The following is a 23,435-nucleotide window of genomic DNA, read 5'->3' as shown; positions in this document are numbered from 1 at the left end:
CACTTACCTTAGGAGCTTCTAACTGTTTTTAGGGATGTATAGGAGTTTAATGGGAGACTTATTATGAGAGCTTCTAACTATTTTTAGGGATGTATAAGGGTTTGATAGGAGACTTAAAATACCTTGAGAGCTTCCGACTCCTTTTTAGGGTTGTATATGAGTTTGATGAGGAGACATCTGGCTATAGACACTTCGTCACACTTGTCCATCTGTAGGTGTCGCCCCTCACTTACTTTTACAACACAGTGCTTTGTTAGTCTGTAACAGAAAGTTAGGTAATCGATATAAAGAGAAAATATCAATTGGGTTTGCCTTAAGTTTGTAAATTGACACACCAAACTTCAATCAGGGACTTTAGGAGAAATTAACAAATTTCATCATTATTTAGAAAACATTTTGTTGACAATTTGGAAAGATTTTTAAATAGTACACAGCAAAAAGTGCAACGCATGTTTAACATACGTTTGAAAAAACATGCGTTAAACGTATGTTTAACATATGTTTTACGTACGTTTGTTTTCCATCACATGTAAAATGGACGTCTGTTAAATTAACCCTACTAATTACATGTAAAACATTAGTTTTATCATTGTTATTGAAGACTTGCAGTGGGTTTTTTTTTCAAAAATGATATTCCCATAAGCAAATACATGTTAATAGCCTCTATGTTTTTGGTTTCATGTTATCTATATATGTCTTCTACCAACTTATAGTGAACCTCATACTAGCCTCATGATAGAATAATGCAGCTTCAATATCGTATGATGATACATAGGTATACAATTATATGCACATCTACTGATTGTGAACAGAAGCAAAACCGCTAATGTGGATTCCGTCTTTTTAAATTTTAATTCTATACATATGATCAATGTCAGCTGACCAGCGCTTCATGATGTACAATGTAGTAGGTCTACAACTGTTGTTTGGACTCACTGAGCCAGAATTTGAAAACAATTGAACAGTGGGCACGACTTTAGTAAAGATTTAAGCCTTTATTAACAAGAGGCCCAAAGGGCCTTACCGGTCATCTGACTACCTTGGCAATGGTAAATTTAATTTCATATGGTGTCACTTTGTCAGGACAATGTCAGGATCATTTTCAATTTCTTTCAACAAATTTTCTTTCAAACAAGAGGCCAAAGGGCCTTAACATGTAGGAAGTTAATTAGATATAGTGCCATGGTAGCCATCTTCGATTTGGGATCAACCAGAGATGTAACAACACTTTGTCGGGACGATGTCAGGATCATTTCATGCAAGTTTCAGCCAAATCGCACTGGTAGAACTTGAGAAGAAGTTCAAAATGTGTTTTAAAGATGGCGGCTGTGGCAGCCATCTTGGTTTTCGGATTGACCCGAAAAATAACAACACTTTGTCGGGACCATGTCAGGATCATTTCATGCAAGTTTCAGCCCGATTACACCGGTAGAACTTGAGAAGAAGTTCAAAATGTATTTTCAAGATGGCGGCTGTGGCGGCCATCTTGGATTTCGGATCGACCCGAAAAATAACAACACTTTGTCGGGACCATGTCAGGATCATTTCATGCAAGTTTCAGCCAAATCGCACCAGTAGAACTTGAGAAGAAGTTCAAAATGTGCTTTCAAGATGGCGGCTTTGGCGGCCATCTTGGATTTCGGATTGACCCGAAAAATAACAACACTTTGTCGGGACCATGTCAGGATCATTTCATGCAAGTTTCAGCCAAATCGCACAGGTAGAACTTGAGAAGAAGTTCAAAATGTGTTTTCAAGATGGCGGCTGTGGCGGCCATCTTGGATTTCGGATCGACCCGAAAAGTAACAACACTTTGTCGGGACCATGTCAGGATCATTTCATGCAAGTTTCAGCCAAATCGCACCGGTAGAACTTGAGAAGAAGTTCAAAATGTGTTTTCAAGATGGCGGCTGTGGCGGCCATCTTGGATTTCGGATCGACCCGAAAAGTAACAACACTTTGTCGGGACCATGTCAGGATCATTTCATGCAAGTTTCAGCCTAATCGCACCGGTAGAACTTGAGAAGAAGTTCAAAATGTGTTTTCAAGATGGCGGCTGTGGCGGCCATCTTGGATTTCGGATCGACCCAAAAAATAACAACACTTTGTCGGGACCATGGCAGGATCATTTCATGCAAGTTTCAGCCAAATTGCACTGGTAGAACTTGAGAAGAAGTTCAAAATGTGAAAAGTTAACGCACGGCGCACGGCGCACGGCGGACGGCGACGGACGAAACATGACGACTATAGGTCATCCTGACCCTTCGGGTCAGATGACCTAAAAATGTAAGTGATGAAGTGACGTTATGGACAAATTGATGTAGAAAAAATAAAATCATCCTAAGATTATGAAAGGAGTAGATATGATAGGAACAGTATATGTTTGGCCTTAATTTTTCAGGCCGAAAAATATTAACTCTGATCCACATCAATTTCACATTAATAAATACTCTCATACTTGCCATTCATCAAAACATAACTTTTTTTAACCATGTACACGATGTGCTCCACCTATGACGTAATCAAATTGATGATTTTCCTCCTCTCGCCAAATTTTGCTAGAAATTCATCATCTTTAGGTTAGAAAAGGCTTGAAATGGATTTGGCCGCCACCTTGGAGCAACTTTATATTATGCATGGATATGCGTAAATACATGATATACAACGTGTGAAAATCTCTTTCTGCTCTACGAAGGCAGCCACATTCATTTTTAGAAAAAAACACTCAAACAGTATGATTTTTCAAGGATTTTTGTGATAAATGGCGCGAAACTGCATGTTGATGACGTCATAGTGAACATAATTGGCACATGCGGGATATTTTCGGGATGTAATGTGTTAGCAAATGTATTCAACTGTAATATGGCAAAATATGTTGTTCTTTACTGGATAATTAATTTTGCGGCCATATTCGAGTCTTAACGTACATTCTCCTTTATCAATATGTAGGCACTCGTTTGTAAATACAACATACTATGTATGAAAAAATATCAGTCATTGGACAGGAACCGATAATACAAATAAAATGGATTTAAACTTTACTTTTGAAAATGACAAATATATGGTGCAACTTCAAAGACCATGTAAATATACATAAAACATTTAAAAAAAGGTGGATTTTGTAATAGGATCAAACGTATTTATAACACATGTTTTGAAACGTTTTACGTCTGTTTACCATGCATATTACGCATGTTTAACACACGTATTACATACGTTTCATACGTACGTTTTACATGCGTGGTCCTCTACATGCGTTTAACATGCGGTTTATAACATACGTAAAACCTGTATGCACTTTTTCCTGTGTAAATGATATGAAGCTGTAGTTTAATTGTAGTTAGGGAGACCCTTTAAGATCAGATAAATCTTTCGTACGAGATCACAATCACCATCTTTAAGTTTTGTCCCACACAATGCTTTGACAGCCTCTGTACCAACAATCTTATAAGCATGTTCCATCATTGTTTAGCTTGTTGAAATACAAGGCATGATTGTCCACAGACAGGTGAGGGTCCCAACTGAACTTTTGATAATCTGTGCAGAAACTGGTGGCATCAATCTTTGAGACATTGGCCAGGGTTAATTTTAGCTTGAATTGGGATAATATTTAATTGTAGTAATTAAAGGAATGACATAAAACAATATTTTGGAATTTTTTTTTATAATAGCAAAGGAAAAAGGAGGGGATTGTCCTTAGCTGATTAAAAATAACTGACAGAACCTATAGAGACATACCTCGGGTTTGTTGGTAACATTTGACTGTGGCCTATAGAGATACATCTCTGGTTGGTTTGTGATTTTGACCAGGGTCTTTAGAGACATACCATTTGTTGGTTGGTTACATTTGACCGTGGCCTATAGAGACATACCTTGGGTTGGTTGGTCACATTTGACTGTGGCCTATAGAGACATACCTTGGATTGGTTACATACCTTGGGTTGGTTGGTTGCATTTGATTGTGGTCTATAGAGACATACCTTGGGTTGGTTGGTTACATTTGACTGTGGCCTATAGAGACATACCTTGGGTTGGTTGGTTACATTTGACTGTGGCCTATAGAGACATACCTTGGGTTGGTTGGTTACATTTGACTGTGGCCTATAGAGACATACCTTGGGTTGGTTGGTTACATTTGACTGTGGCCTATAGAGACATACCTTGGGTTGGTTACATTTGACTGTGGCCTATAGAGACATACCTTGGGTTGGTTGGTTACATTTGACTGTGGCCTATAGAGACATACCTTGGGTTGGTTGGTTACATTTGACTGTGGCCTATAGAGACATACCTTGGGTTGGTTGCCAATGTTGCAGCGGCTAGGACCAACATAACTGGTAAACAGTGAGAGTCCAGAGTTTGTACATCTATCACTGGCTTCTTCAACAGGCCTTCAAGGTCATCCACAACACCAGTCCTCTGATGGACGAAGCAAAACTTTAACTTGGACATAGCTCATTTAAACAAAATAATCACAACTCTAATAATACCTATTGGATCACCACAGTATTGTAATATTCATATTCACGCCATCAAGTGGAATCTTCATTAAAATGCAGGGTTAGTATTTCACATTCTTTAATCATATTAATTATCATATCTTTAAAATAAGAAACTGTAACAATTAAAATATAAAATTCATCTGGTATTACAAGGCATGGAGTGGTAAAATAGTCATTCACTTCAATCCAATCAACATGTATGGCTAGTGTCATTGAAAGGTTTGGTGGCTGATAAACACGATAATTACCTTAGCCTGTTGGTATATGTAGTACACATGTAGAACTTTACAAATCAGATCAACCCTCCGTCTGGAAAAAAAGGGGTAAGAATTCTCAAATAATATCATACTAGCAGGAGACGATAACTATTGATATATATCAAGAGATACTCTATATCAATCAAGATCATTGTAAATACAATTAAAATAAATGACTAAAATATTTATTTATAAACTTACTTAATTTAAACCTATTACATTCAGATTTCCTAATTCCTGAGGGGCTACCGTGGCCGAGTGGTTAAGAAGTCTCGACATATTACCACAAGCCCTCCACCTATGGGTTGCAAGTTCGAATCCAATGTGGGGCAGTTGCTAGGTACTGACCGCTGGTCGGTGGATTTTCTCCCGGTACTCTGGCTTTCCTCTAGCAACAAACCTGGTACATCCATACATGACCCTGGCTGTTAATAGGACGTTAAACTAATAAAACCCACAAACCCACAACCTAATTCCTTAACAGTCTCACCCTCTGTCCTCCTGGTCCACTCCTAGTATGTCAGTGAGGTTCACACTAACACCTCCCCGTTCACACGTCTCTAACAGAGCCTCCACCAGGAACGGATTGTCACGTGACTTGAGTAGCTGTTCTGACATAGCACCTATATCTCCATCAATCACCGCCTCTATCACCGCGGCAAAATCTTCCAATTCTTCATCTCCACAACTCTTCAACTAAACATTCGAGTCAAACAATATATGCATACACACAAGAACAAACAGTAAGTAGAGAATATTATAACTGTTACACTTCAACTGAACATTTTCAATTCAAACAATTGATACACAAGAACACACCAACATGTAGCTGAAAATATCATATCAAGTGCAATAAACCCTTTACAGGTTCTAGCAATTCCCCTTATTGTACTGTAAATACTGTTTATTTTATGCAAATATAAAAATAGTATGTGCAATCAAAAGAAAATAAAGTCTTTCATTATAATATAAAATTATCAATTTTAAGTTCTGCCTAAAACTATGTATACAATGCTTATTGTTTCAAGAAGAATTCACCTGACTAATTAAGGATGCTGCTTCATCTACTCTGCCTGCTTCAACAAGGGAAATAACTCTTTGTTTTTTACACCAACTTGTCACCATGGCTGGAGCTTCTGATAGTAATATTAAGTAAAAAAAAATAATGAAAAAATGAATTTTGCATCAAAAGTTGAAAATATATATTTATCAATTTCAATTGCTTTAGACTAGCTTAATTTTGAGATTAAATTTTGCATATTTCACAAGAGATTACAAATCACGAAATTAGTAGAAATAAAAATGTCTTATACACAGGACCTGTTAAACCATGTAAATCTACATCTCGGAATTAAATTGCAATGAAATTAAGTACCACATTACAGCTTTTGTGATTAATTTCATAGATGTTGTGAGATTTATAATCATTTTCTTCGCAAAGAATATAGTATCCCATAGTTTATGATGAGATATTAAGCATTAACTTTAAAGAAAACATTAAACAAGATCTTTTTGAGAAATAGCGTTAACAAACTTCAATTGTCAAAATCCAAGATTGCGTTCTGTCGGCCATTTTGTTCATCGATCGGTACCAGAACGCAATATGCATAACCAGGGACCTAGGGGAACCTGCACATAAAATTTGAGACAGATCCCTTGAGCACTCTCTGAGAAATATTGGTAACATGCTTTAACTATCAAATTCCTAGATGGTGGCCTGTCGGCCATCTTGTTGACCGATTGGTCCCAAAATGCAATATGCACAACTAGGGACCTAGGGGAACCAACATATGAAATTTGAGAAAGATCCCTTCAGTACTTTCTGAGAAATAGCGGTAACAAGAATTGTTAACGAATGGAAAGACGGACGAAAGGACCACGGCCAAAAAGCGATTTGAACAGCCCACCATCTGATGATAGTGGGCTAAAAATTGAGAGTCAATTGAGTTGGTCCAAATCACAACTTTTTTCTTCAAACCATAGTCTGATTTCAGTTTTTGCTAACAAATAAGCAGCACTGGATCATAAGCAGGACTCTGGATTTTCAGGCAAAAACTGGTAGCTTAAAGTATGAAAAATATATGGCATACGTTTTTACCAATGTAACTTACCATTGAATGTTACAGAGAGCCAGTTGAGATAGACCAGAGCCAGTTGTACGAGTTTGTCTGACTTGTGGAGTACAGTGTGACTGTGGATGGCTGCTGTTAAGTTCACCCAGTTATCTTTTTGGTCTGAAATAGAGTATTCATGTTATCTTACTGAAAACATTAGTTGTATACTTCTTCATGTAGCATTGTGTAATTTTCAACGATATATTTGATAATTATAAACTTGTTAAGATAATGTTTATGATATCTCTAACTATGATCTTATTCATGTCATTCAAACCAACTCAATCTTTTGTTACAACAAATGTACCTATGTACTTTTTGAACTTTTCTTCAGCATAATTATTGATTCAAGAATATGTGTTAAAATTAAAATCAAACAAAACCAACACATAAGCATTATTCTTTTCTATGCATCAGTGTGAAAGTGGCCTTCGACATTTTTAAAATGAAGCTGATAATATGTAGGTGTACCTACCTGGGTTTAGATGTACTGCCTTCTGAGCGCTCGACAACACTCCGTTCCTGCGAGTCCTACTGTAATGTCCACCTGCTAACTGAGCACTGGTTGCCAACTTCATAATGTCCTGAGAACATTTATGTAGAATGTTTTGTTTAATATTCATTAACACTAACACCAGTATCTGATTTTAACAACAAATATATTTGACTTTTAATTTCCTCAAAAGAAATACAAAAAAAACGTAGCAATAATTCTAACATGATTTCTCTGGTGTTATGCCAAACATTAATATAAATGACATGAAATAAGGCTGGAAATCAATAACAAAAGGCTCTGAGAAAAACGTTATTTGATTTTCCAACCAACTCAAGCTAAAAACAAACTTTTATATAACCATTGATCATTATTACTTACCGGTGATGTCGGGTTTAATGAAGACACTTTTTGTACACAGGTGGCAGCACCAGCTACGGAAGCATTGTCATGGCAATGTGTAACAAGGACTGACCCTAGGAGGCGCCACAGGTCCAACTGATCTGGATACTTATGGATACACTGCTGTACAAAGTTCTTAGCTGCTCGTGGATTACCCTAAAAATAATAAATATTTAGAACACTTTCTCAATACAGTAAAACACGATCATAACAAATCTTTGTGGACCAACAATATCACTTCACTGTAAGCATTATTCATTATACACATATCACAATCATATCAAAGAAATTATCAAAGAAATACAGATGACAAACTTTTTCATTATAACACAAACTCATGCCCTATCCGAAGACGAAATGTTTACTATCTACTAGACATAACAAAAACTACCTCATATATCTCTAAATTTTGTAAAGCAGATTCCTGATTTACCTCAATAACAGCGTTAGCAGATGACATGAGGTGAGCCACATCTGACTGACTGGTGGAGCCTTCCCCTGCTAATAGTTCCTGAAGGACAGCCAAGGTCAAGGTCAAATCTGTCTGAAGGATCCCTAGGGCACACAAGGCCAATAGGCCTGTCCTTGATGGTGGATTCATTTGGGAGCTGGAAATCATACAGTTTACCAATATTTATTTATATAGAATGTGAAACAGAAATGAGAACTGAAAAATCATAAGTGACGTACAGTGAGTATACAAATATTTCACTGTAAAATCTCCAACATAACTGAGAACTGGAAAATTATACAGTTACCCTATACGACCCAATAAGTGACCATGTCCCTATAAACGCCCTCCCCCTTTTTTGAGGCCTAAGTTTCAATTGCCCATGCATAAACAAGGACCAAAAGGTGCTTATTGGGTCAAATACGGTATGATGAATCATATAACATTCATAAAAGAAGCAACTGATAACTTACAAACATGAGAAATGTCTAAGTAGACAGACAAATATCTGTGTTAGATACTTATTCATTTACAATAGTTATTTGAGATTCTTCAGAAGCAATATTGAATCTAGCCATTATGATTGAAACTGTCTATTGATCATATAGGGATAAAAGATCCTTTCTAAGTCTATCAGGTGTTACCAAAGAGTTAGAACTGACCTTTGGAACAGGACAGATTTGGTCGTCTCCAGATCTCCTGCCCCGTAGTGGACCATTCCCAAGGCAACAGACACATGTGATTGGTCTTCTTCTGTTTCAGCTAAGGCCAGGGCAGAAGTGTACACTAGGGAGAAAGATCATTATCATACAATATTGGATAATGTTATTGAGTTTCAGATGAAGTGAAGCTAAAAGGTCAATGTATATATTACAACAAAATATGTTTGAGTTATATCATTTCATGTTAGCAGCCTAGAGTGAATGTGGAATTCAGCTTTTTGTCTTGGATCTAGTCAAAATTTTTCTCTTTATTTAGTACATGAATTCATTACACTTTATAAACCACTAGAAAACCAAACTATAAGAAATAAATAAACAAACAATAACAATGAAAGACAAGGACATAGTCATTCAGATCCCCCGCCAATGGAGATATCAAAGCTGAAGTAAGTTTGATTGTGGAGACTTATGTATATGAAAAAAAAACAGGAAAAAGGAAGTTGAGCTAAAGAAAGATGGAGTATAATTCAAGTAGAGCGGGGCTGCAATTGTTGAATCAGGTATACAGCCTTGACATTTGTTGGCGATAATTTTCCCGTTTTTTTTTTTAAATATTTTACTCCATGCAGTATTAAATTCAAGGACTGTGTTGTCTAATGTCTTAAGATACATATATCATTCAAATTTGACCGCAGTTTTAAATTCGTGTTTTCTTTCATCCACCAAATAACACTGCCACGAATATAATCCAAATGTTTTTCTTTCTTTTCTGGTAAGTGCAGATACAGCAAGGTGAATAGTTTTATGAATGTGAAGCATATAGGTGAAAAACTATTAACCTGTTTATAACTAGTACAATGACAGTGTTATAAAGGGAGTAAGAAGAATGTGCCTATGAAGTTTCATGAAAATATCTCTGCTGGTTTTAGAGTTATGCTCCGGAAATGAACCTGCTACAAAAATATGATATTTTCAGCAATGTTTCTATGGTTACAGAAAAAAGCACAAAAAGTGAAAACCTAAAAATAGCAAAAGGCACTACTAGACCATCAGAACAATGTGTCTATGAAGTTTCATGGAAATATCTCTGCTGGTTTTAGAGTTGTGCTCCGGAAACGATTCTTACACAAAAATCTGCCATTTTCAGCAATGTTTCCATGGTTACAGAAACAAGAGATCCCAGAGGGATCTTGGCGCCCACCAAAGATTGATCTATGTCTGACAAATGAAAGAGGGATCTTTTCTCTGCTTTTCAAACTTACACTTCTTTTTTCTGCTTTTCAAACTTTAAACTATCAAAATCCAAGATGGTGGTCGCAAAATGCAATAGGCAGAACTAGGGTCCTAGAGGAACCTACATATGATATTTGAGAACAATCCCTTCAATACTTTCTGAGAAATAGCGGTAACAAACTTTAACTATCAAAATCCAAGATGGCTACCGGTTGGCCATTTTGTTGACCGATCAGTCCCAAAATGCAATATGCACAACTGGGGTCCTAGGGGAACCTACATATGAAATTTGAGAAAGATCCCTTCAGTGCTTTCTGAGAAATAGCGGTAACAAACTTTAACTATCAAAATCCAAGATGGCTACCTGGCGGCCATCTTGTTGACTGATCAGTCCCAAAATGCAATATGCACAACTGGGGTCCTAGGGAAACCTACATATGAAATTTGAGAAAGATCCCTTCAGTGCTTTCTGAGAAATAGCGGTAACAAACTTTAACTATCAAAATCCAAGATGGCTACCTGGCGGCCATCTTGTTGACTGATCAGTCCCAAAATGCAATATGCACTACTAGGGTCCTAGGGGAACCTACATATGAAATTTGAGAACAATCCCTTCAATACTTTCTGAGAAATAGCGGTAACAAACTTTAACTATCAAAATCCAAGATGGCCACCGGTCGGCCATCTTGTTGACCGATCAGTCCCAAAATGCAATATGCACAACTGGGGTCCTAGGGGAACCTACATATGAAAATTTGAGAAAGATCCCTTCAGTACTTTCTGAGAATTAGCGGTAACAAACTTTAACTATCAAAATCCAAGATGGCGGCTGGTCGGCCATCTTGTTGACCGATCAGTCCCAAAATGCAATATGCACAACTAGGGTCCTACGGGAACCTACATATGAAATTTGAGAAAGATCCCTTCAATACTTTATGAGAAATAGCGGTAACAAACTTTAACTATCAAAATCCCAGATGGCTGCCTGGCGGCCATCTTGTTGACCGATCAGTCCCAAAATACAATATGCACAACTAGGGTCCTAGGGGAACCTACATATAAAATTTGAGAAAGATCCCTTCAGTACTTTCTGAGAATTAGCCGTAACAAACTTTAACTATCAAAATCCAAGATGGCGGCTGGTCGGCCATCTTGTTGACCGATCAGTCCCAAAATGCAATATGCACAACTAGGGTCCTAGGGGAACCTACATATGAAATTTGAGAAAGATCCCTTCAGTACTTTCTGAGAAATAGCGGTAACAAGAATTGTTAACGGACGGACGGACGGACGGACGGAAGGACGGACGGACGGACGGAAGGACGGACGGACGACGGACCACGGACGAAAGGCGATTTGAATAGCCCACCATCTGATGATGGTGGGCTAAAAAGTACAAAAAGTGAAAACCTTAAAATAGCAAAAGGCACTACTAGACCATAAGACTAATGTGCCTATGGAGTTCCGTGCATATATCTCAACCGGTTTTCCAGTTATGCTGCGGAAACGAACCTGGTACAAAAATATGATATTTTCAGCAATGTTTCCATGGTTACGGAAAAAGTGCAAAAAATGAAAACCTAAAAATAGCAAAAGGCACTACTAGACCATAAGAACAATGTGTCTATGAAGTTTCATGGAAATATCTCTGCTGGTTTTAGAGTTGTGCTCCGGAAACGATTCTTACACAAAAATCTGCCATTTTCAGCAATGTTTCCATGGTTACAGAAAAAAGTACCAAAAGAGAAAACCTTAAAATAGCAAAAGGCACTACTAGACCATAGGACCAATGTGTCTATGAAGTTTTGTGGAAATATGTCTTCTGGTTTTAGAGTTATGCTGCGGAAACGAACCTGGTACAAAAATATGATATTTTCAGCAATGTTTCCATGGTTACGGAAAAAATGCAAAAAATGAAAACCTAAAAATAGCAAAAGGCACTACTAGACCATACGACCAATGTGTGAATGAAGTTTCGTGGAAATATCTCTACTGGTTTTAGAGTTATGCTCTGGAAACCATTCGTACGGACGGACTGACAGACGGACGGACGGATGGACGGACGGACGGAACCCATTTGTATATCGCCCGCCAACTTCGTTGGGCGGGGGATAAAAAGAAGGAAATAAAAAGAAAGAAAGAGGAAGGAAGGAAGTTAATCGTCCTCACCTGTGATACTTCCTGTGTACCGCCCAGCCTTGTACAGGGCCAGACCTTTGTTACACATGTCCTCCAAGGTGTCAAGGTCATCCACAAGGTCAAACTGCTCAACAGCGTCAAGGTACTGTTCATCTTTACTGTTGGTAAAAGGTCCATGATATTAAAATTACATTTTGTCAACTTATCTTTGTTGCACAAAAACTAAACTTTGTGTGGGTTTTTTTTCTTGGACACTGTGACATTTGAACATTAAAAATGAAACGTGTCTGCATTCATGACCAGCTACATGTATAAACTTTTGAAGTAAATCACATGTAACATCAAACAGGTACCGAAAATAAAGCACATGTAGAATCAAAGTATGATTTATTTGTATCTACCCACCAGAGTAATCGAGCGTAGTTAATCCTTATTTCCTGTTTGTATGGTGAAGCCTCATCACACAGTTCCAGGGCAGAGCGGAGAGAACGGACGGCCAACTTGTATAAACCTTGATGTTCTAACAGTAGACCATACATGTTGTATGCAGTTGGGTTGGTCTTCTCAGTATCTGAATATTACAAAACATCGGCTACACTCCAGGAACTTTCTTATGCTAGTTGATATACATGTACCGATACAAAAAAGCAACTCACAAAATGCATTTCAATTAACTGAAACTGCACTGTATACTATTGTCATATAGGTACTATTTCTATTGCACTGTCAATATAGAAATTTGAGAATTAAACATTGATTATCAATACTATAAGCGTTTCAGTCTTGAATTTCAGCTTCTTGTAACAAAACATTTTCCTTTGTTCTGCACTTAATATACAGAGGAAAATTAGTTTGATGCATTGATAAGAATACTCAGTTTAACAATTAAAATCATCAAATAAGAAATTACTTCATTGTAAGAAACCAAAATCAACAAGAATAACAATACCTAGATACTTGGCTAAAGCATCCGATGCTGCCGGTATGGCGGCCATTTGTTTTATGGAGTATCGGAATAGTTCTGTGTCGTGTTTACTGTCATCCTTCAGCATGGCACACACCCAGCTAGCATACCCAGTGGCTCCCTCTACCTGTATACCAAACATGGTAAAATTTACTTGGTAGTCACGATAGTTTCTCTGGGTCAGAGTGTATATTTTACAATACAAATGTACATGCAGTTGAAATCTGAATAACTCTGAAGTCGGGAGCACTGTTCCCATGATAGTAACACAAGTTATCAGAGAGTCTGAATTAAGTTTACTTGTCATAAAAAGACTTGTTAGGAACAACATAATATTTTAAATTTGACAATGTGTTTGATACAAGATTTAAATAAATTCAGAACAAGTAATGGGAACAGTTACAAATCACTGATCATAACTATACTGTCATTTTTGACACCTGAAAATCTAGAGTAAAACAAGCATGAACCTACATGATTGGCCAGTTCATTGGTGTGTCTAAACAAGTCCATGGCGTCTTCATGTCCAACTGTCTCTGCAATCAGTGCCTAAAAAAATACAGATATACATGTATTGACAAGTGTTGTAAGTCCATTTGTTAAATACCAATGAAATTCATGACCATTTTTTAATATCAAATAACATCAACCAGAACCTTCAGACCATTTATCATAGATTGTACAAACAGTCTAAAGGATGACTTATTCATGACAATATCATTGAAGTGTCATATCATTGAAGTATTATCTATTCAGTAAATTTTAATTCCTTTGATATCATATAATGTATACCAACTTTCCTCCCTCATCACAACTAATTTAAAAAGATTTTAGCCTATTTGACCCCTGTGACCTTGAATAAAGGTCAAGGTCATTCCTTTGAACAGATTTGGTAGCCCTTTAACCCAGCATGCCGCAGGCCCAATAGGAGTATCCTAGCTGGGCCTTTCTGTTCTTAAGAAGAAGTTGTTTAAAGATTTTAGCCTATTTGACCCCTGTGACCTTGAATGAAGGTCGAGGTCATTCATTTGAACATACTTGGCATGCTCTTGGTCAAATATGAGTATTCTGGGTAATTCATGAGAAGTGTCCAGAAGTGTAACATGTACCTACTAATTATAAGTAATTCATGAGAAGTGTCTAGAAGTGTATACTGACCTGTCCAATCCAGCAGGCCACATAAGATGGTTCTAGACTCTGGGCAGTTTTAAATGCATCGTGGGCAAGCTGGAAAAGAGAAACATAGCTATGAACATACCTTACAAATAGAATTACATGTAAGGCATCTTTAGCACGCTGAAAGAGAAACACAATCACTCACATAATGAACCGACTTACAGAATGAAAATGAAATCCGTTCAGGTAACAGCATGATCACAAGAATTCATACTCGATAGTTACAAGGTCAAATACAGAAATCAAGGATGTTTTTCCGAAGTGCAAACTACAAGCACTCCACTACAAAGAGTCTTTACTCTAATACAGGTCAGCTTTCATGAACCACAATTGAAAAATGAATAACATGATATTCTAACTATTATATAAGTACTCTACCTCTATGTTGCCATTTTTAAAATAAAGTGTTGCCAGATTGGACCAAGCCACCACATTCTGAAAACAAAAGAAAAAGATGCAGTTATTGCAACATTAAGTACTAAAAATACTTTTTTATTGAATTTAACTATTAATCATTGATACCATATATTTTCAATATTTTATAAATTTGACTGTTAACAATATTACACATGTAACATAAAATTCATATCATTGTCTTTAATATCTCTTTATATCTTATATATGTATTGTTATCAGTATTCAGTAAACAACTTCTAGGTCATCTTACGTTTGCCTCTGTCTGGATGGACTTTATGAAGCAGTGTTGGGCTTTGTCTGGCTGGTAACATCCTGGAAATTTTATAAGAACAATCATATTGATTAAACCCTTTCATATACATTTTTACGTCAACATAATTGTAGCAGTATGCAACTCCAAAGCTTAAAGATGCTCCAACGCTAACAGAGCATAAATGATATTCATCTTTTGAACAATAATTGGTGTTTAATTGTGTATATATAATTAACACAAAAAATAAAAAAAGATTATTTTGCCTTTGGTGCAGGCACAATCAGTACTTCATTCCATATAGGATATAGTGCCATGGATTTTTTTCGGCATGCAATTAATTCTTTTTCATATCTTTAACTTGAAGTAAAATTAGAAGCTGAAACTTTTCAATGTTGGTAATGGTGTAAAGTAGGTAACTTTTGTAATTGAAGAAAAATACTAAATCATCTGCTCCTGTTTTTGATTGAGAAAAAATACTATTTGTCAGCGGTGGAGCATCTTTAAACTTGAATTCACAAACTAACCTCATGTTTTCTTTATAATCAAAAGCAAATTTTGATGACCTTTTTCAGAAACAATAGTCTAAGTAGAAACAGTCATAAAACACATCCGAGAATTCAATCAATTGAATCATTATAAAGACAGCCAAACATTCTAATGTAGATAGTTTTTAGCATCAATATTCAAGGCTTTTCTTACCTTGTGAACAGTATACCCTTCCAAGAGCATTCAAATGAAGATGGTTTTTAGTATCAATATTCAAGGATTTCTTACCTTGTGAACAGTACACCCTTCCAAGAGCATTCCAATGAAGATGGTTTTTAGGATCGATATTCAAAGCTTTCTTAAGAGCATTTACAGCTTTTGTTGATAGTGTTGCAATCATGTCACTTTGTGTCGACTGCTGTGATTGGTAGAAGAAATTGACCCCTAGGTCATGCCACAATGAGGCACAATTTGGGAGTGCCTTCAAAGCTCGTCCATAGCACCTACAATTCATCACAAACAGAAAATATTAGGTACAGATTTTCCGAAGATTTCCCAAAGGAAAGCTTAAAGAATTTTAAGAAAATTCCTTAATTTAAATTTTTTTCCTTAAACATTGTAATGCTTTCCTATGTGAGATTATAAGTTAATGAATTCCTTAAGTTAACTGGGCCCACTTTTATAACAATGAAGGAATTATCCAATATAAAGGATTTTCGAAGATATAATTAATAAACAAATTTCAAGGTAGATGTTATTAAATTTCTTTCTATCAGACTAAAATCAAATCTGAAAAGGTAAAAAAAACATGTCAGACAGGACTTTCTATTCATTTCTTGGTGATATACTTGAGGTAGTCTGTACCTTGATCCAAGCTCTATTGTCTGTATCAGACTTATTTTGGAGGTCCCTGTGGGACATGTTTCTCCTGACTTAGACACCAGCTTATTATCCACGGTAAAGCTGAAGGTTTCTGGTGCCAGTCTATGGACCAGTGTACAGGCATCGCCCATCAGCTTCCATAAACAGGACAAGTCAGGTCGATGGGTGGCAGCTCTGTAAACAAGCAAACACACGCAAAATAGATTAAAACTGTTAGTCTAATGTCTTACAAGTTGATCTTAAACCTAACAATCAATTGTATCATTAACCACTACAAGATAATATTAAAAGTCATTTGATTTCTCTAATAACCATCTTCTGAGTTCAATATACATTAAGCTTTAAATGAAAAGTTTTTATTTTATTGTAAACAAACATATACTTATAACTGTTATTTACCTAGTGAGAAACAGTAGGGCATTCTCACAGTTTTCTCGAGTTCGGCCGTAGAAACTCTGTGACAGGTGACTCCTGGCTAGTAATATATAAGTCTCTCCAACACCTGAGGCATAGGGTAGTCAACATGATGTTCTTAGTTATCATATGAATGAAGAAAATACTGACAAATAATAAATATTACAAAAAACTAAGCCTTTATTTCTTTTACAGAAAATAGAATTTTCATTGTATATAATATAGATTTATATTAAGAAGGTTGTGTGTAAAATAGAAAAGGAAACAAAATAATTTAAGACTAAATTAAATGTACACCAACTAATTTTTGCATGCAATTAAATTTTGTTGTTTTCGTGAGAGAAGAGATACCACAAACAAGAGGCCCAGAGGGCCTGTATCGCTCACCTGGTTTGTAATGCCAAGTAATATTCTGGATACAGGTTCATTGTTTATTTTCTGAAGAAATTTGAATATTTACCTCTAATTCCCCTATTGGGCCCCACCATTCCTGCCCCCTGGGGGTCAGAGCCAAAATTTATACAAGCTCTATTCCCCTTCCCCCAAGGATGTTTGTGGCCAAATTTGGTTATAATCCATGCAGAACTCTATGACTAGTAGCGATTTATAGGATTTACCTTTATTTCCCCTATTGGGCCCCGCCCCTCCTGCCCCCAAGGGGTCAGAGCCAAAATTTATACAAGTTCTGTTCCCCTTCTCCCAAGGATGTTTGTGGCCAAATTTGGTCACAATCCATGCAGAACTCTAGGACAAGTAGCGATTTATAGGATTTACCTTTATTTCCCCTATTGGGCCCCGCCCCTTCTGCCCCTGGGGGGTCAGAGCCAAAATTTATACAAGTTCTGTTCCCCTTCCCCAAAGAATGTTTGTGGCTAAATTTGGTTACAATCCATGCAGAATTCTATGACTAGTAGCGATTTATAGGATTTACCTTTATTTCCCCTATTGGGCCCCGCCCCTCCTGCCCCCGGGGGGTCAGAGCCAAAATTTATACAAGTTCCGTTCCCCTTCTCCAAAAGATGTTTGTGGCCAAATTTGGTCACAATCCATGCAGAACTCTAGGACAAGTAGCGATTTATAGGATTTACCTTTATTTCCCATATTGGGCCCCGCCCCTCCTGCCCCCGGGGGGTCAGAGTCAAAATTTATACAGATTCTGTTCCCCTTCCCCAAAGAATGTTTGTGGTCAAATTTGGTTACAATCCATGCAGAACTCTATGACTAGTAGTGATTTATAGGATTTACCTTTATTTCCCCTATTGGGCTCCGCCCCTCCTGCCCCCAGGGGCTCAGAGCCAAAATTTATACAAGTTCTGTTCACCTTCTCCTAAGGATGTTTGTGGCCAAATTTGGTCACAATCCATGCAGAACTCTAGGACAAGTAGTGATTTATAGGATTTACCTTTATTTCCCCTATTGGGCCCCGCCCCTTCCGCTCCCGGGGGCTCAGAGCCAAAATTTATACAAGTTCTGTTTCCCTTCCCCAAGGATGCTTGTGGCCAAATTTGGTTACAATCCATGCAGAACTCTATGACTAGTAGCGATTTATAGGATTTACCTTTATTTCCCCTATTGGGCCCCGCCCCTCCTGCCCCCGGGGGGTCAGAGCCAAATTTTATACAAGTTCTGTTCCCCTTCCCCAAAGAATGTTTGTGGCCAAATTTGGTTACAATCCATGAAGAACTCTATGACTAGTAGCGATTTATAGGATTTACCTTTATTTCCTATATTGGGCCCCGCCCCTCCTGCCCCCAGGGGGTCAGAGCCAAAATTTATACAAGTTCTGTTCCCCTTCTCCTAAGGATGTTTGTGGCCAAATTTGGTCACAATCCATGCAGAACTCTAGGACAAGTAGCGATTTATAGGATTAACCTTTATTTCCCCTATTGGGCCCCGCCCCTCCTGCCCCCGGGGGCTCAGAGCCAAAATTTATACAAGTTCTGTTCCCCTTCTCCTAAGGATGTTTGTGGCCAAATTTGGTCACAATCCATGCAGAACTCTAGGACAAGTAGCGATTTATAGGATTTACCTTTATTTCCCCTATTGGGCCCCGCCCCTCCTGCCCCCGGGGGCTCAGAGCCAAAATTTATACAAGTTCTGTTCCCCTTCCCCCAAGGATGCTTGTGGCCAAATTTGGTTACAATCCATGCAGAACTCTATGACTAGTAGCGATTTATAGGATTTACCTTTATTTCCCCTATTGGGCCCCGCCCCTCCTGCCCCCAGGGGCTCAGAGCCAAAATTTATACAAGTTCTGTTCCCCTTCCCCCAAGGATGTTTGTGGCCAAATTTGGTCACAATCCATGCAGAACTCTATGACTAGTAGCGATTTAAAGGAAATGTTGACGGACAGACAGACGGACGGACGGACGGACGGACGACGGACGACGGACGCCGCGCCATGGCATAAGCTCACCGGCCCTTCGGGCCAGGTGAGCTAAAAATAATCGCTGCAACATTTTTCTAATCATAGTTAAAGAACAATCAATTTATTCTACATTATGAAATTAAATCGCTGTGAGAAGAGGCCTTGATGCATTAAAGTGTGAAAATAAGTTGGTTTACAGTAACTAAATACAATCAGCCAAAACTTGATTTGTACTTATACAGTACTGACCCTTCAGAGCCGGTACGTAGTTTGGCGAGCGGTCCAGGATAACTTTGTACTCGACAATGGCTTCTGTGTACATACACAGTGTCTGTTTTATAGCAGCAATTCTGGGGAAATACAGTAAATACATGTATATACTATAATACATTGACAACTAATAAAGAAATCAGCGGTTTTAGATCCTTGGAGTCATTGAACACTATTTTAACAACAAGCCTACTGATTTCGCATTTCATTGAATAGATAGCAAAATGATATACTGACACAGAAAATATCTACATAAATAATAAAATATGAATATTTGTACAGACTAAGAGATGACTATAATAATTACTTACTGATACAAGCAGTACAAGGAGTTGGAGTCCAACTGAATTCAAAGAAAAATAAGAAAATTCAGATGTAAATTCAATGTGGCATTCAACAACAAATACTTCATTATAAGTAATTTATACAAGACCATTCCATGCATCATCTAATTTATCAATATAACTTATTGTGATAAATGTTCAGTTTTCACAAAGAGAAATAACAAAGATTTGACCTTGGGACAATATATCATTGCCTGCCCTATAACCTCGAAGGCCTTAGTTACTAGTATTAGGTTTCATCCATTAACCTTGGCATCTTACATCTGAAGCCTAATAGTGAAGGCCTTGAGAATCTGAACTTGAAGATCTTACCTCTGAAGCCTTTGTGAAGGTCTTGATAATTTGACTTTGTGACCTTACCTCTGAAGGCTTTGTGAAGGTCTTTATAATTTAACCTTGTGACCTTATCTCTGAAGCCTTTGTGAGGGTCTTGATAATTTGACCTTGTGACCGTACCTCTGAAGCCTTTGTGAAAAACTTGATCATTTGACCTTGTGACCTTACCTCTGAAACCTTTGTGAAGGTCTTGATAATTTAACCTTGTGAACTTACCTCTGAAGCCTTTGTGAAGGACTTGATCATTTGACCTTGTGACCTTACCTCAGAAGCCTTTGTGAAGGACTTGATCATTTGACCTTGAGACCTTACCTCATAAGCCTTTGTGAATGTCTTGATAATTTAACCTTGTGACCGTACCTCTGAAGTATTTTTGAAGGACTTGATCATTTGACCTTGAGACCTTACCTCATAAGCCTTTGTGAATGTCTTGATCATTTGACCTTGTGACCTTACCTCAGAAGCCTTTGTGAATGTCTTGATCATTTGACCTTGTGACCTTACCTCAGAAGCCTTTGTGAAGGCCTTATAGGAATCTGACCTTGAAGACCTAACCTCTGAAGCCCCTGTGAATGCCTTGATATTTATGACCTTATGACCTTACCTCTGAAGCCTTTGTGAAGGCTTTGAGAGCTGCTGTTAAACTGCCTCTATGTAAGTAAGCTTCAGCCAAACACTCCCATACATGGCTAAAACAAATGTGATTTGAAAATCTGTTACAACAATATCTGGTGGAATATTCTATATGCATCCTCTTTATTAGAAGTTTTGTCTGAGGTCATCTTCTTGATTAATTCTAGCTGGAGCATTGCAACATCACAAGCACAATGCTGACCTGGTGATTCCAATAATAGCAACAATTGGTCAATATATCAAGATATCAACATCAAAATCATCCTGCACAGTTTACAATGTATCAATCAATGAGAACAGCTAAAACTCAGTGTACACCAAACACCTTTAAAATATACTAATCTTTATCTGCTGTTGCCAAAAAATAAATAATTGAGAATGAATATTGATTTTGTATTCATAATGGAATTCATTTCGACAGTTTAGGCCTTCCCTTGTTAAGCCGTTTTGAAACAGATAGCATTTTTATTATTATTTTGGCATTTGTTAGAACTGATAATTCACCATCAATTTATGGTTTTTTTTTTTCATTTTTCATTTTTTGATTCTATTTTATTTGAATGAATAATCAAAAAGATTGGGTAACAAGCCTAAATAAGTCGCCTCCTAGAATGTACCTACTTGTCTTTAGGGTCAGCCCTCAGTGCTGACTGGAAACTGGTGATGGCAACAGACGGACTGTCATGTTTGACTTGGTACAGTCCTAATCGTAACCATGCCCACTTAGCACTATTAGAGACAAACAAACATACTCTCACACTAATGAAGACATTGATATCGTTCTAGTACTGGGTAACATGACATCAACATGTAAATGAAAAGAATAACAAGTACTATAACCTGCATAGCTTATCAATATTGGAAATTGACAACATATATATTTCTCCTGGCAAATAATAGAATGAAATTGAGAGAGGAAATTGTAAAAACGTTTTCTTGGTTTTCTTGTGAAATTACGGTTTCTTGGTTTTCTTGTGAAATTAAACATCTATACAGTATCTTAGTTCTAATATTTTACACAAAATATTAGTACAGACTATATTGTTAAATACATCACATTAAAGCTGAATAATAAAGCTAGCCAACCATCGTACAGCTGTTCTGATATGGAAACACTTAGTACTCACCTTCCAGCACTGGCTTTAGATGTAACAGACACAATGATGTTGTGGGCTGCTTCCTGTCACCAAACATAACATTAACAGTTATTATAAATGCTGTCACTAAAAGACACTTTCTTAGGACTTCTTACTCTTCACAAGAAAGCATGCAGTGTACATATTGTTGCTTTTTTTTTTTTAATTTGAAATCATTTTTTCAACTAATGGAGTAGCATAAAGTGCATACAGTCGATACATTCCAGCTGTACATGATGGTATTCTAATTACTTTTTTCTTATTCTAATAAGTACAATATCTATAAAAGCAAATACATCTAACATCTAGAATATACATGTATATAGATATATCAATATTTTATGGTGTATATATCCCTTGAAATGTATGAGTTTTGAAAATATTAATTCTGAGACCATATCCAGGAATTATTGTCATGAATGAACCTGGATACATTGGGATCTAAAAGTCACTACAACAATCAACATCCCTTCCAATAAATCTCTCATATATCAATATTTCAGGTAAAACGTTTGAAATTTCTCCACCACACTAACTTACCTCTTGGCCTGCACTTGACAAAAGATCACAGAGGGCAGCACCAGCATCTTCATTGTCATTGTCAAGGTCAAATGCTTTCTGGTAACATTTTGTGGCCTTGACCTTGTCATGTTGTACATCTAAGGAGAAGTGACCCAGATAGACGAACGCCTCACTGTTGTATGGGTCGAGTTTTGCCGCCTAAAACAGGACAGATGCATGTACTGTCTACACTTAGGCCTATCATACTCTTTATTATCACATGTATATTGTCTTTTCAAAATAAATATTATCTTTTTTGTTACAACATAATTATACAAAACATGTTAATACATAAAAAACTGAATATGTCTGATCTATCACATAATATATCATACAGGTGTAATGCTTTGAACTTGCTATGACCTTGACCCTTACTCTTATTGAAGTGATCTTGATACTCTTCACTGCCTTGTCTTACCTTTAGAAACGACATGTAACTTTTCTCTGCTGATTCCTGTGACTTGTCCTCTTTCCACGTTTGCCACAATGCTTTACCCATCATGAGATGGCTATCACTGATGTCTGGAGTAGATTCTAGGGCCAGTGTTAACCTAAAACAAACAAACATATGATTAATGAGTGGTGGTGAGGGGGGGGGGGGGGGGGGGGGAGGAGATCGAGGCAGGCACCACAACCTTTCTCTATGCTACCAAAGATAAATTCCAAGGTTGTCAAGTTACTCCTACAGCAATGTTTAAAAGGATGAGCCTTACTGGCCATAGGTGATTTTGCAGAGTATTTGTGTACTTCCAATGGGGCTACAAGCATAATTATCATACCAATTAACTTGGTAAACACGGACTTGTGTACTTCCAATTATCATACCAGTTAACTTGATTTACAATTCTGCAAAGTTCATCAATTCTATATATCCATAATTAATGCATGTCACTTTAACTGACACATCACTAAATTGATAATAAAAGATAAGGAAAGAAATGA

At 37.1% G+C, this 23,435-nt stretch overlaps 1 protein-coding gene across 2 annotated transcripts in view; it reads right to left on the bottom strand.

The window, feature by feature from the left end:
• Window positions 1-23,435, bottom strand: part of LOC138333422 (tetratricopeptide repeat protein 37-like) — a 30,375-nt gene that overhangs the window by 912 nt on the left and 6,028 nt on the right. Inside the window, exons 13-39 of one of the 2 annotated variants that reach the window (XM_069281789.1) lie at window positions 22,912-23,044; window positions 22,473-22,652; window positions 21,924-21,976; window positions 21,418-21,525; window positions 20,768-20,852; window positions 19,795-19,826; window positions 19,463-19,563; window positions 16,831-16,933; window positions 16,414-16,605; window positions 15,838-16,052; window positions 15,061-15,122; window positions 14,772-14,828; window positions 14,376-14,444; window positions 13,692-13,766; window positions 13,203-13,344; window positions 12,659-12,824; window positions 12,284-12,411; window positions 8,882-9,005; window positions 8,202-8,376; window positions 7,748-7,924; window positions 7,349-7,457; window positions 6,871-6,993; window positions 5,798-5,892; window positions 5,250-5,455; window positions 4,751-4,811; window positions 4,292-4,419; window positions 123-258 (exon numbers count right to left, since the gene is read on the bottom strand). In XM_069281789.1, the coding sequence (XP_069137890.1) occupies window positions 123-258; window positions 4,292-4,419; window positions 4,751-4,811; window positions 5,250-5,455; window positions 5,798-5,892; window positions 6,871-6,993; window positions 7,349-7,457; window positions 7,748-7,924; window positions 8,202-8,376; window positions 8,882-9,005; window positions 12,284-12,411; window positions 12,659-12,824; window positions 13,203-13,344; window positions 13,692-13,766; window positions 14,376-14,444; window positions 14,772-14,828; window positions 15,061-15,122; window positions 15,838-16,052; window positions 16,414-16,605; window positions 16,831-16,933; window positions 19,463-19,563; window positions 19,795-19,826; window positions 20,768-20,852; window positions 21,418-21,525; window positions 21,924-21,976; window positions 22,473-22,652; window positions 22,912-23,044 (3,235 nt within the window). Of the gene's footprint in view, window positions 1-122; window positions 259-4,291; window positions 4,420-4,750; window positions 4,812-5,249; window positions 5,456-5,797; window positions 5,896-6,870; window positions 6,994-7,348; window positions 7,458-7,747; window positions 7,925-8,201; window positions 8,377-8,881; window positions 9,006-12,283; window positions 12,412-12,658; window positions 12,825-13,202; window positions 13,345-13,691; window positions 13,767-14,375; window positions 14,445-14,771; window positions 14,829-15,060; window positions 15,123-15,837; window positions 16,053-16,413; window positions 16,606-16,830; window positions 16,934-19,462; window positions 19,564-19,794; window positions 19,827-20,767; window positions 20,853-21,417; window positions 21,526-21,923; window positions 21,977-22,472; window positions 22,653-22,911; window positions 23,045-23,435 lie in introns of both variants that reach the window. The other variant, XM_069281788.1, reaches the window with a different exon arrangement.

Source organism: Argopecten irradians, chromosome 10 (assembly GCF_041381155.1).
Source record: "Argopecten irradians isolate NY chromosome 10, Ai_NY, whole genome shotgun sequence".
Lineage (NCBI taxonomy): Eukaryota > Metazoa > Mollusca > Bivalvia > Pectinida > Pectinidae > Argopecten > Argopecten irradians.
Note: the sequence above shows the minus strand (reverse complement) of the source record. Positions and strands in the feature narration are given on the sequence as shown.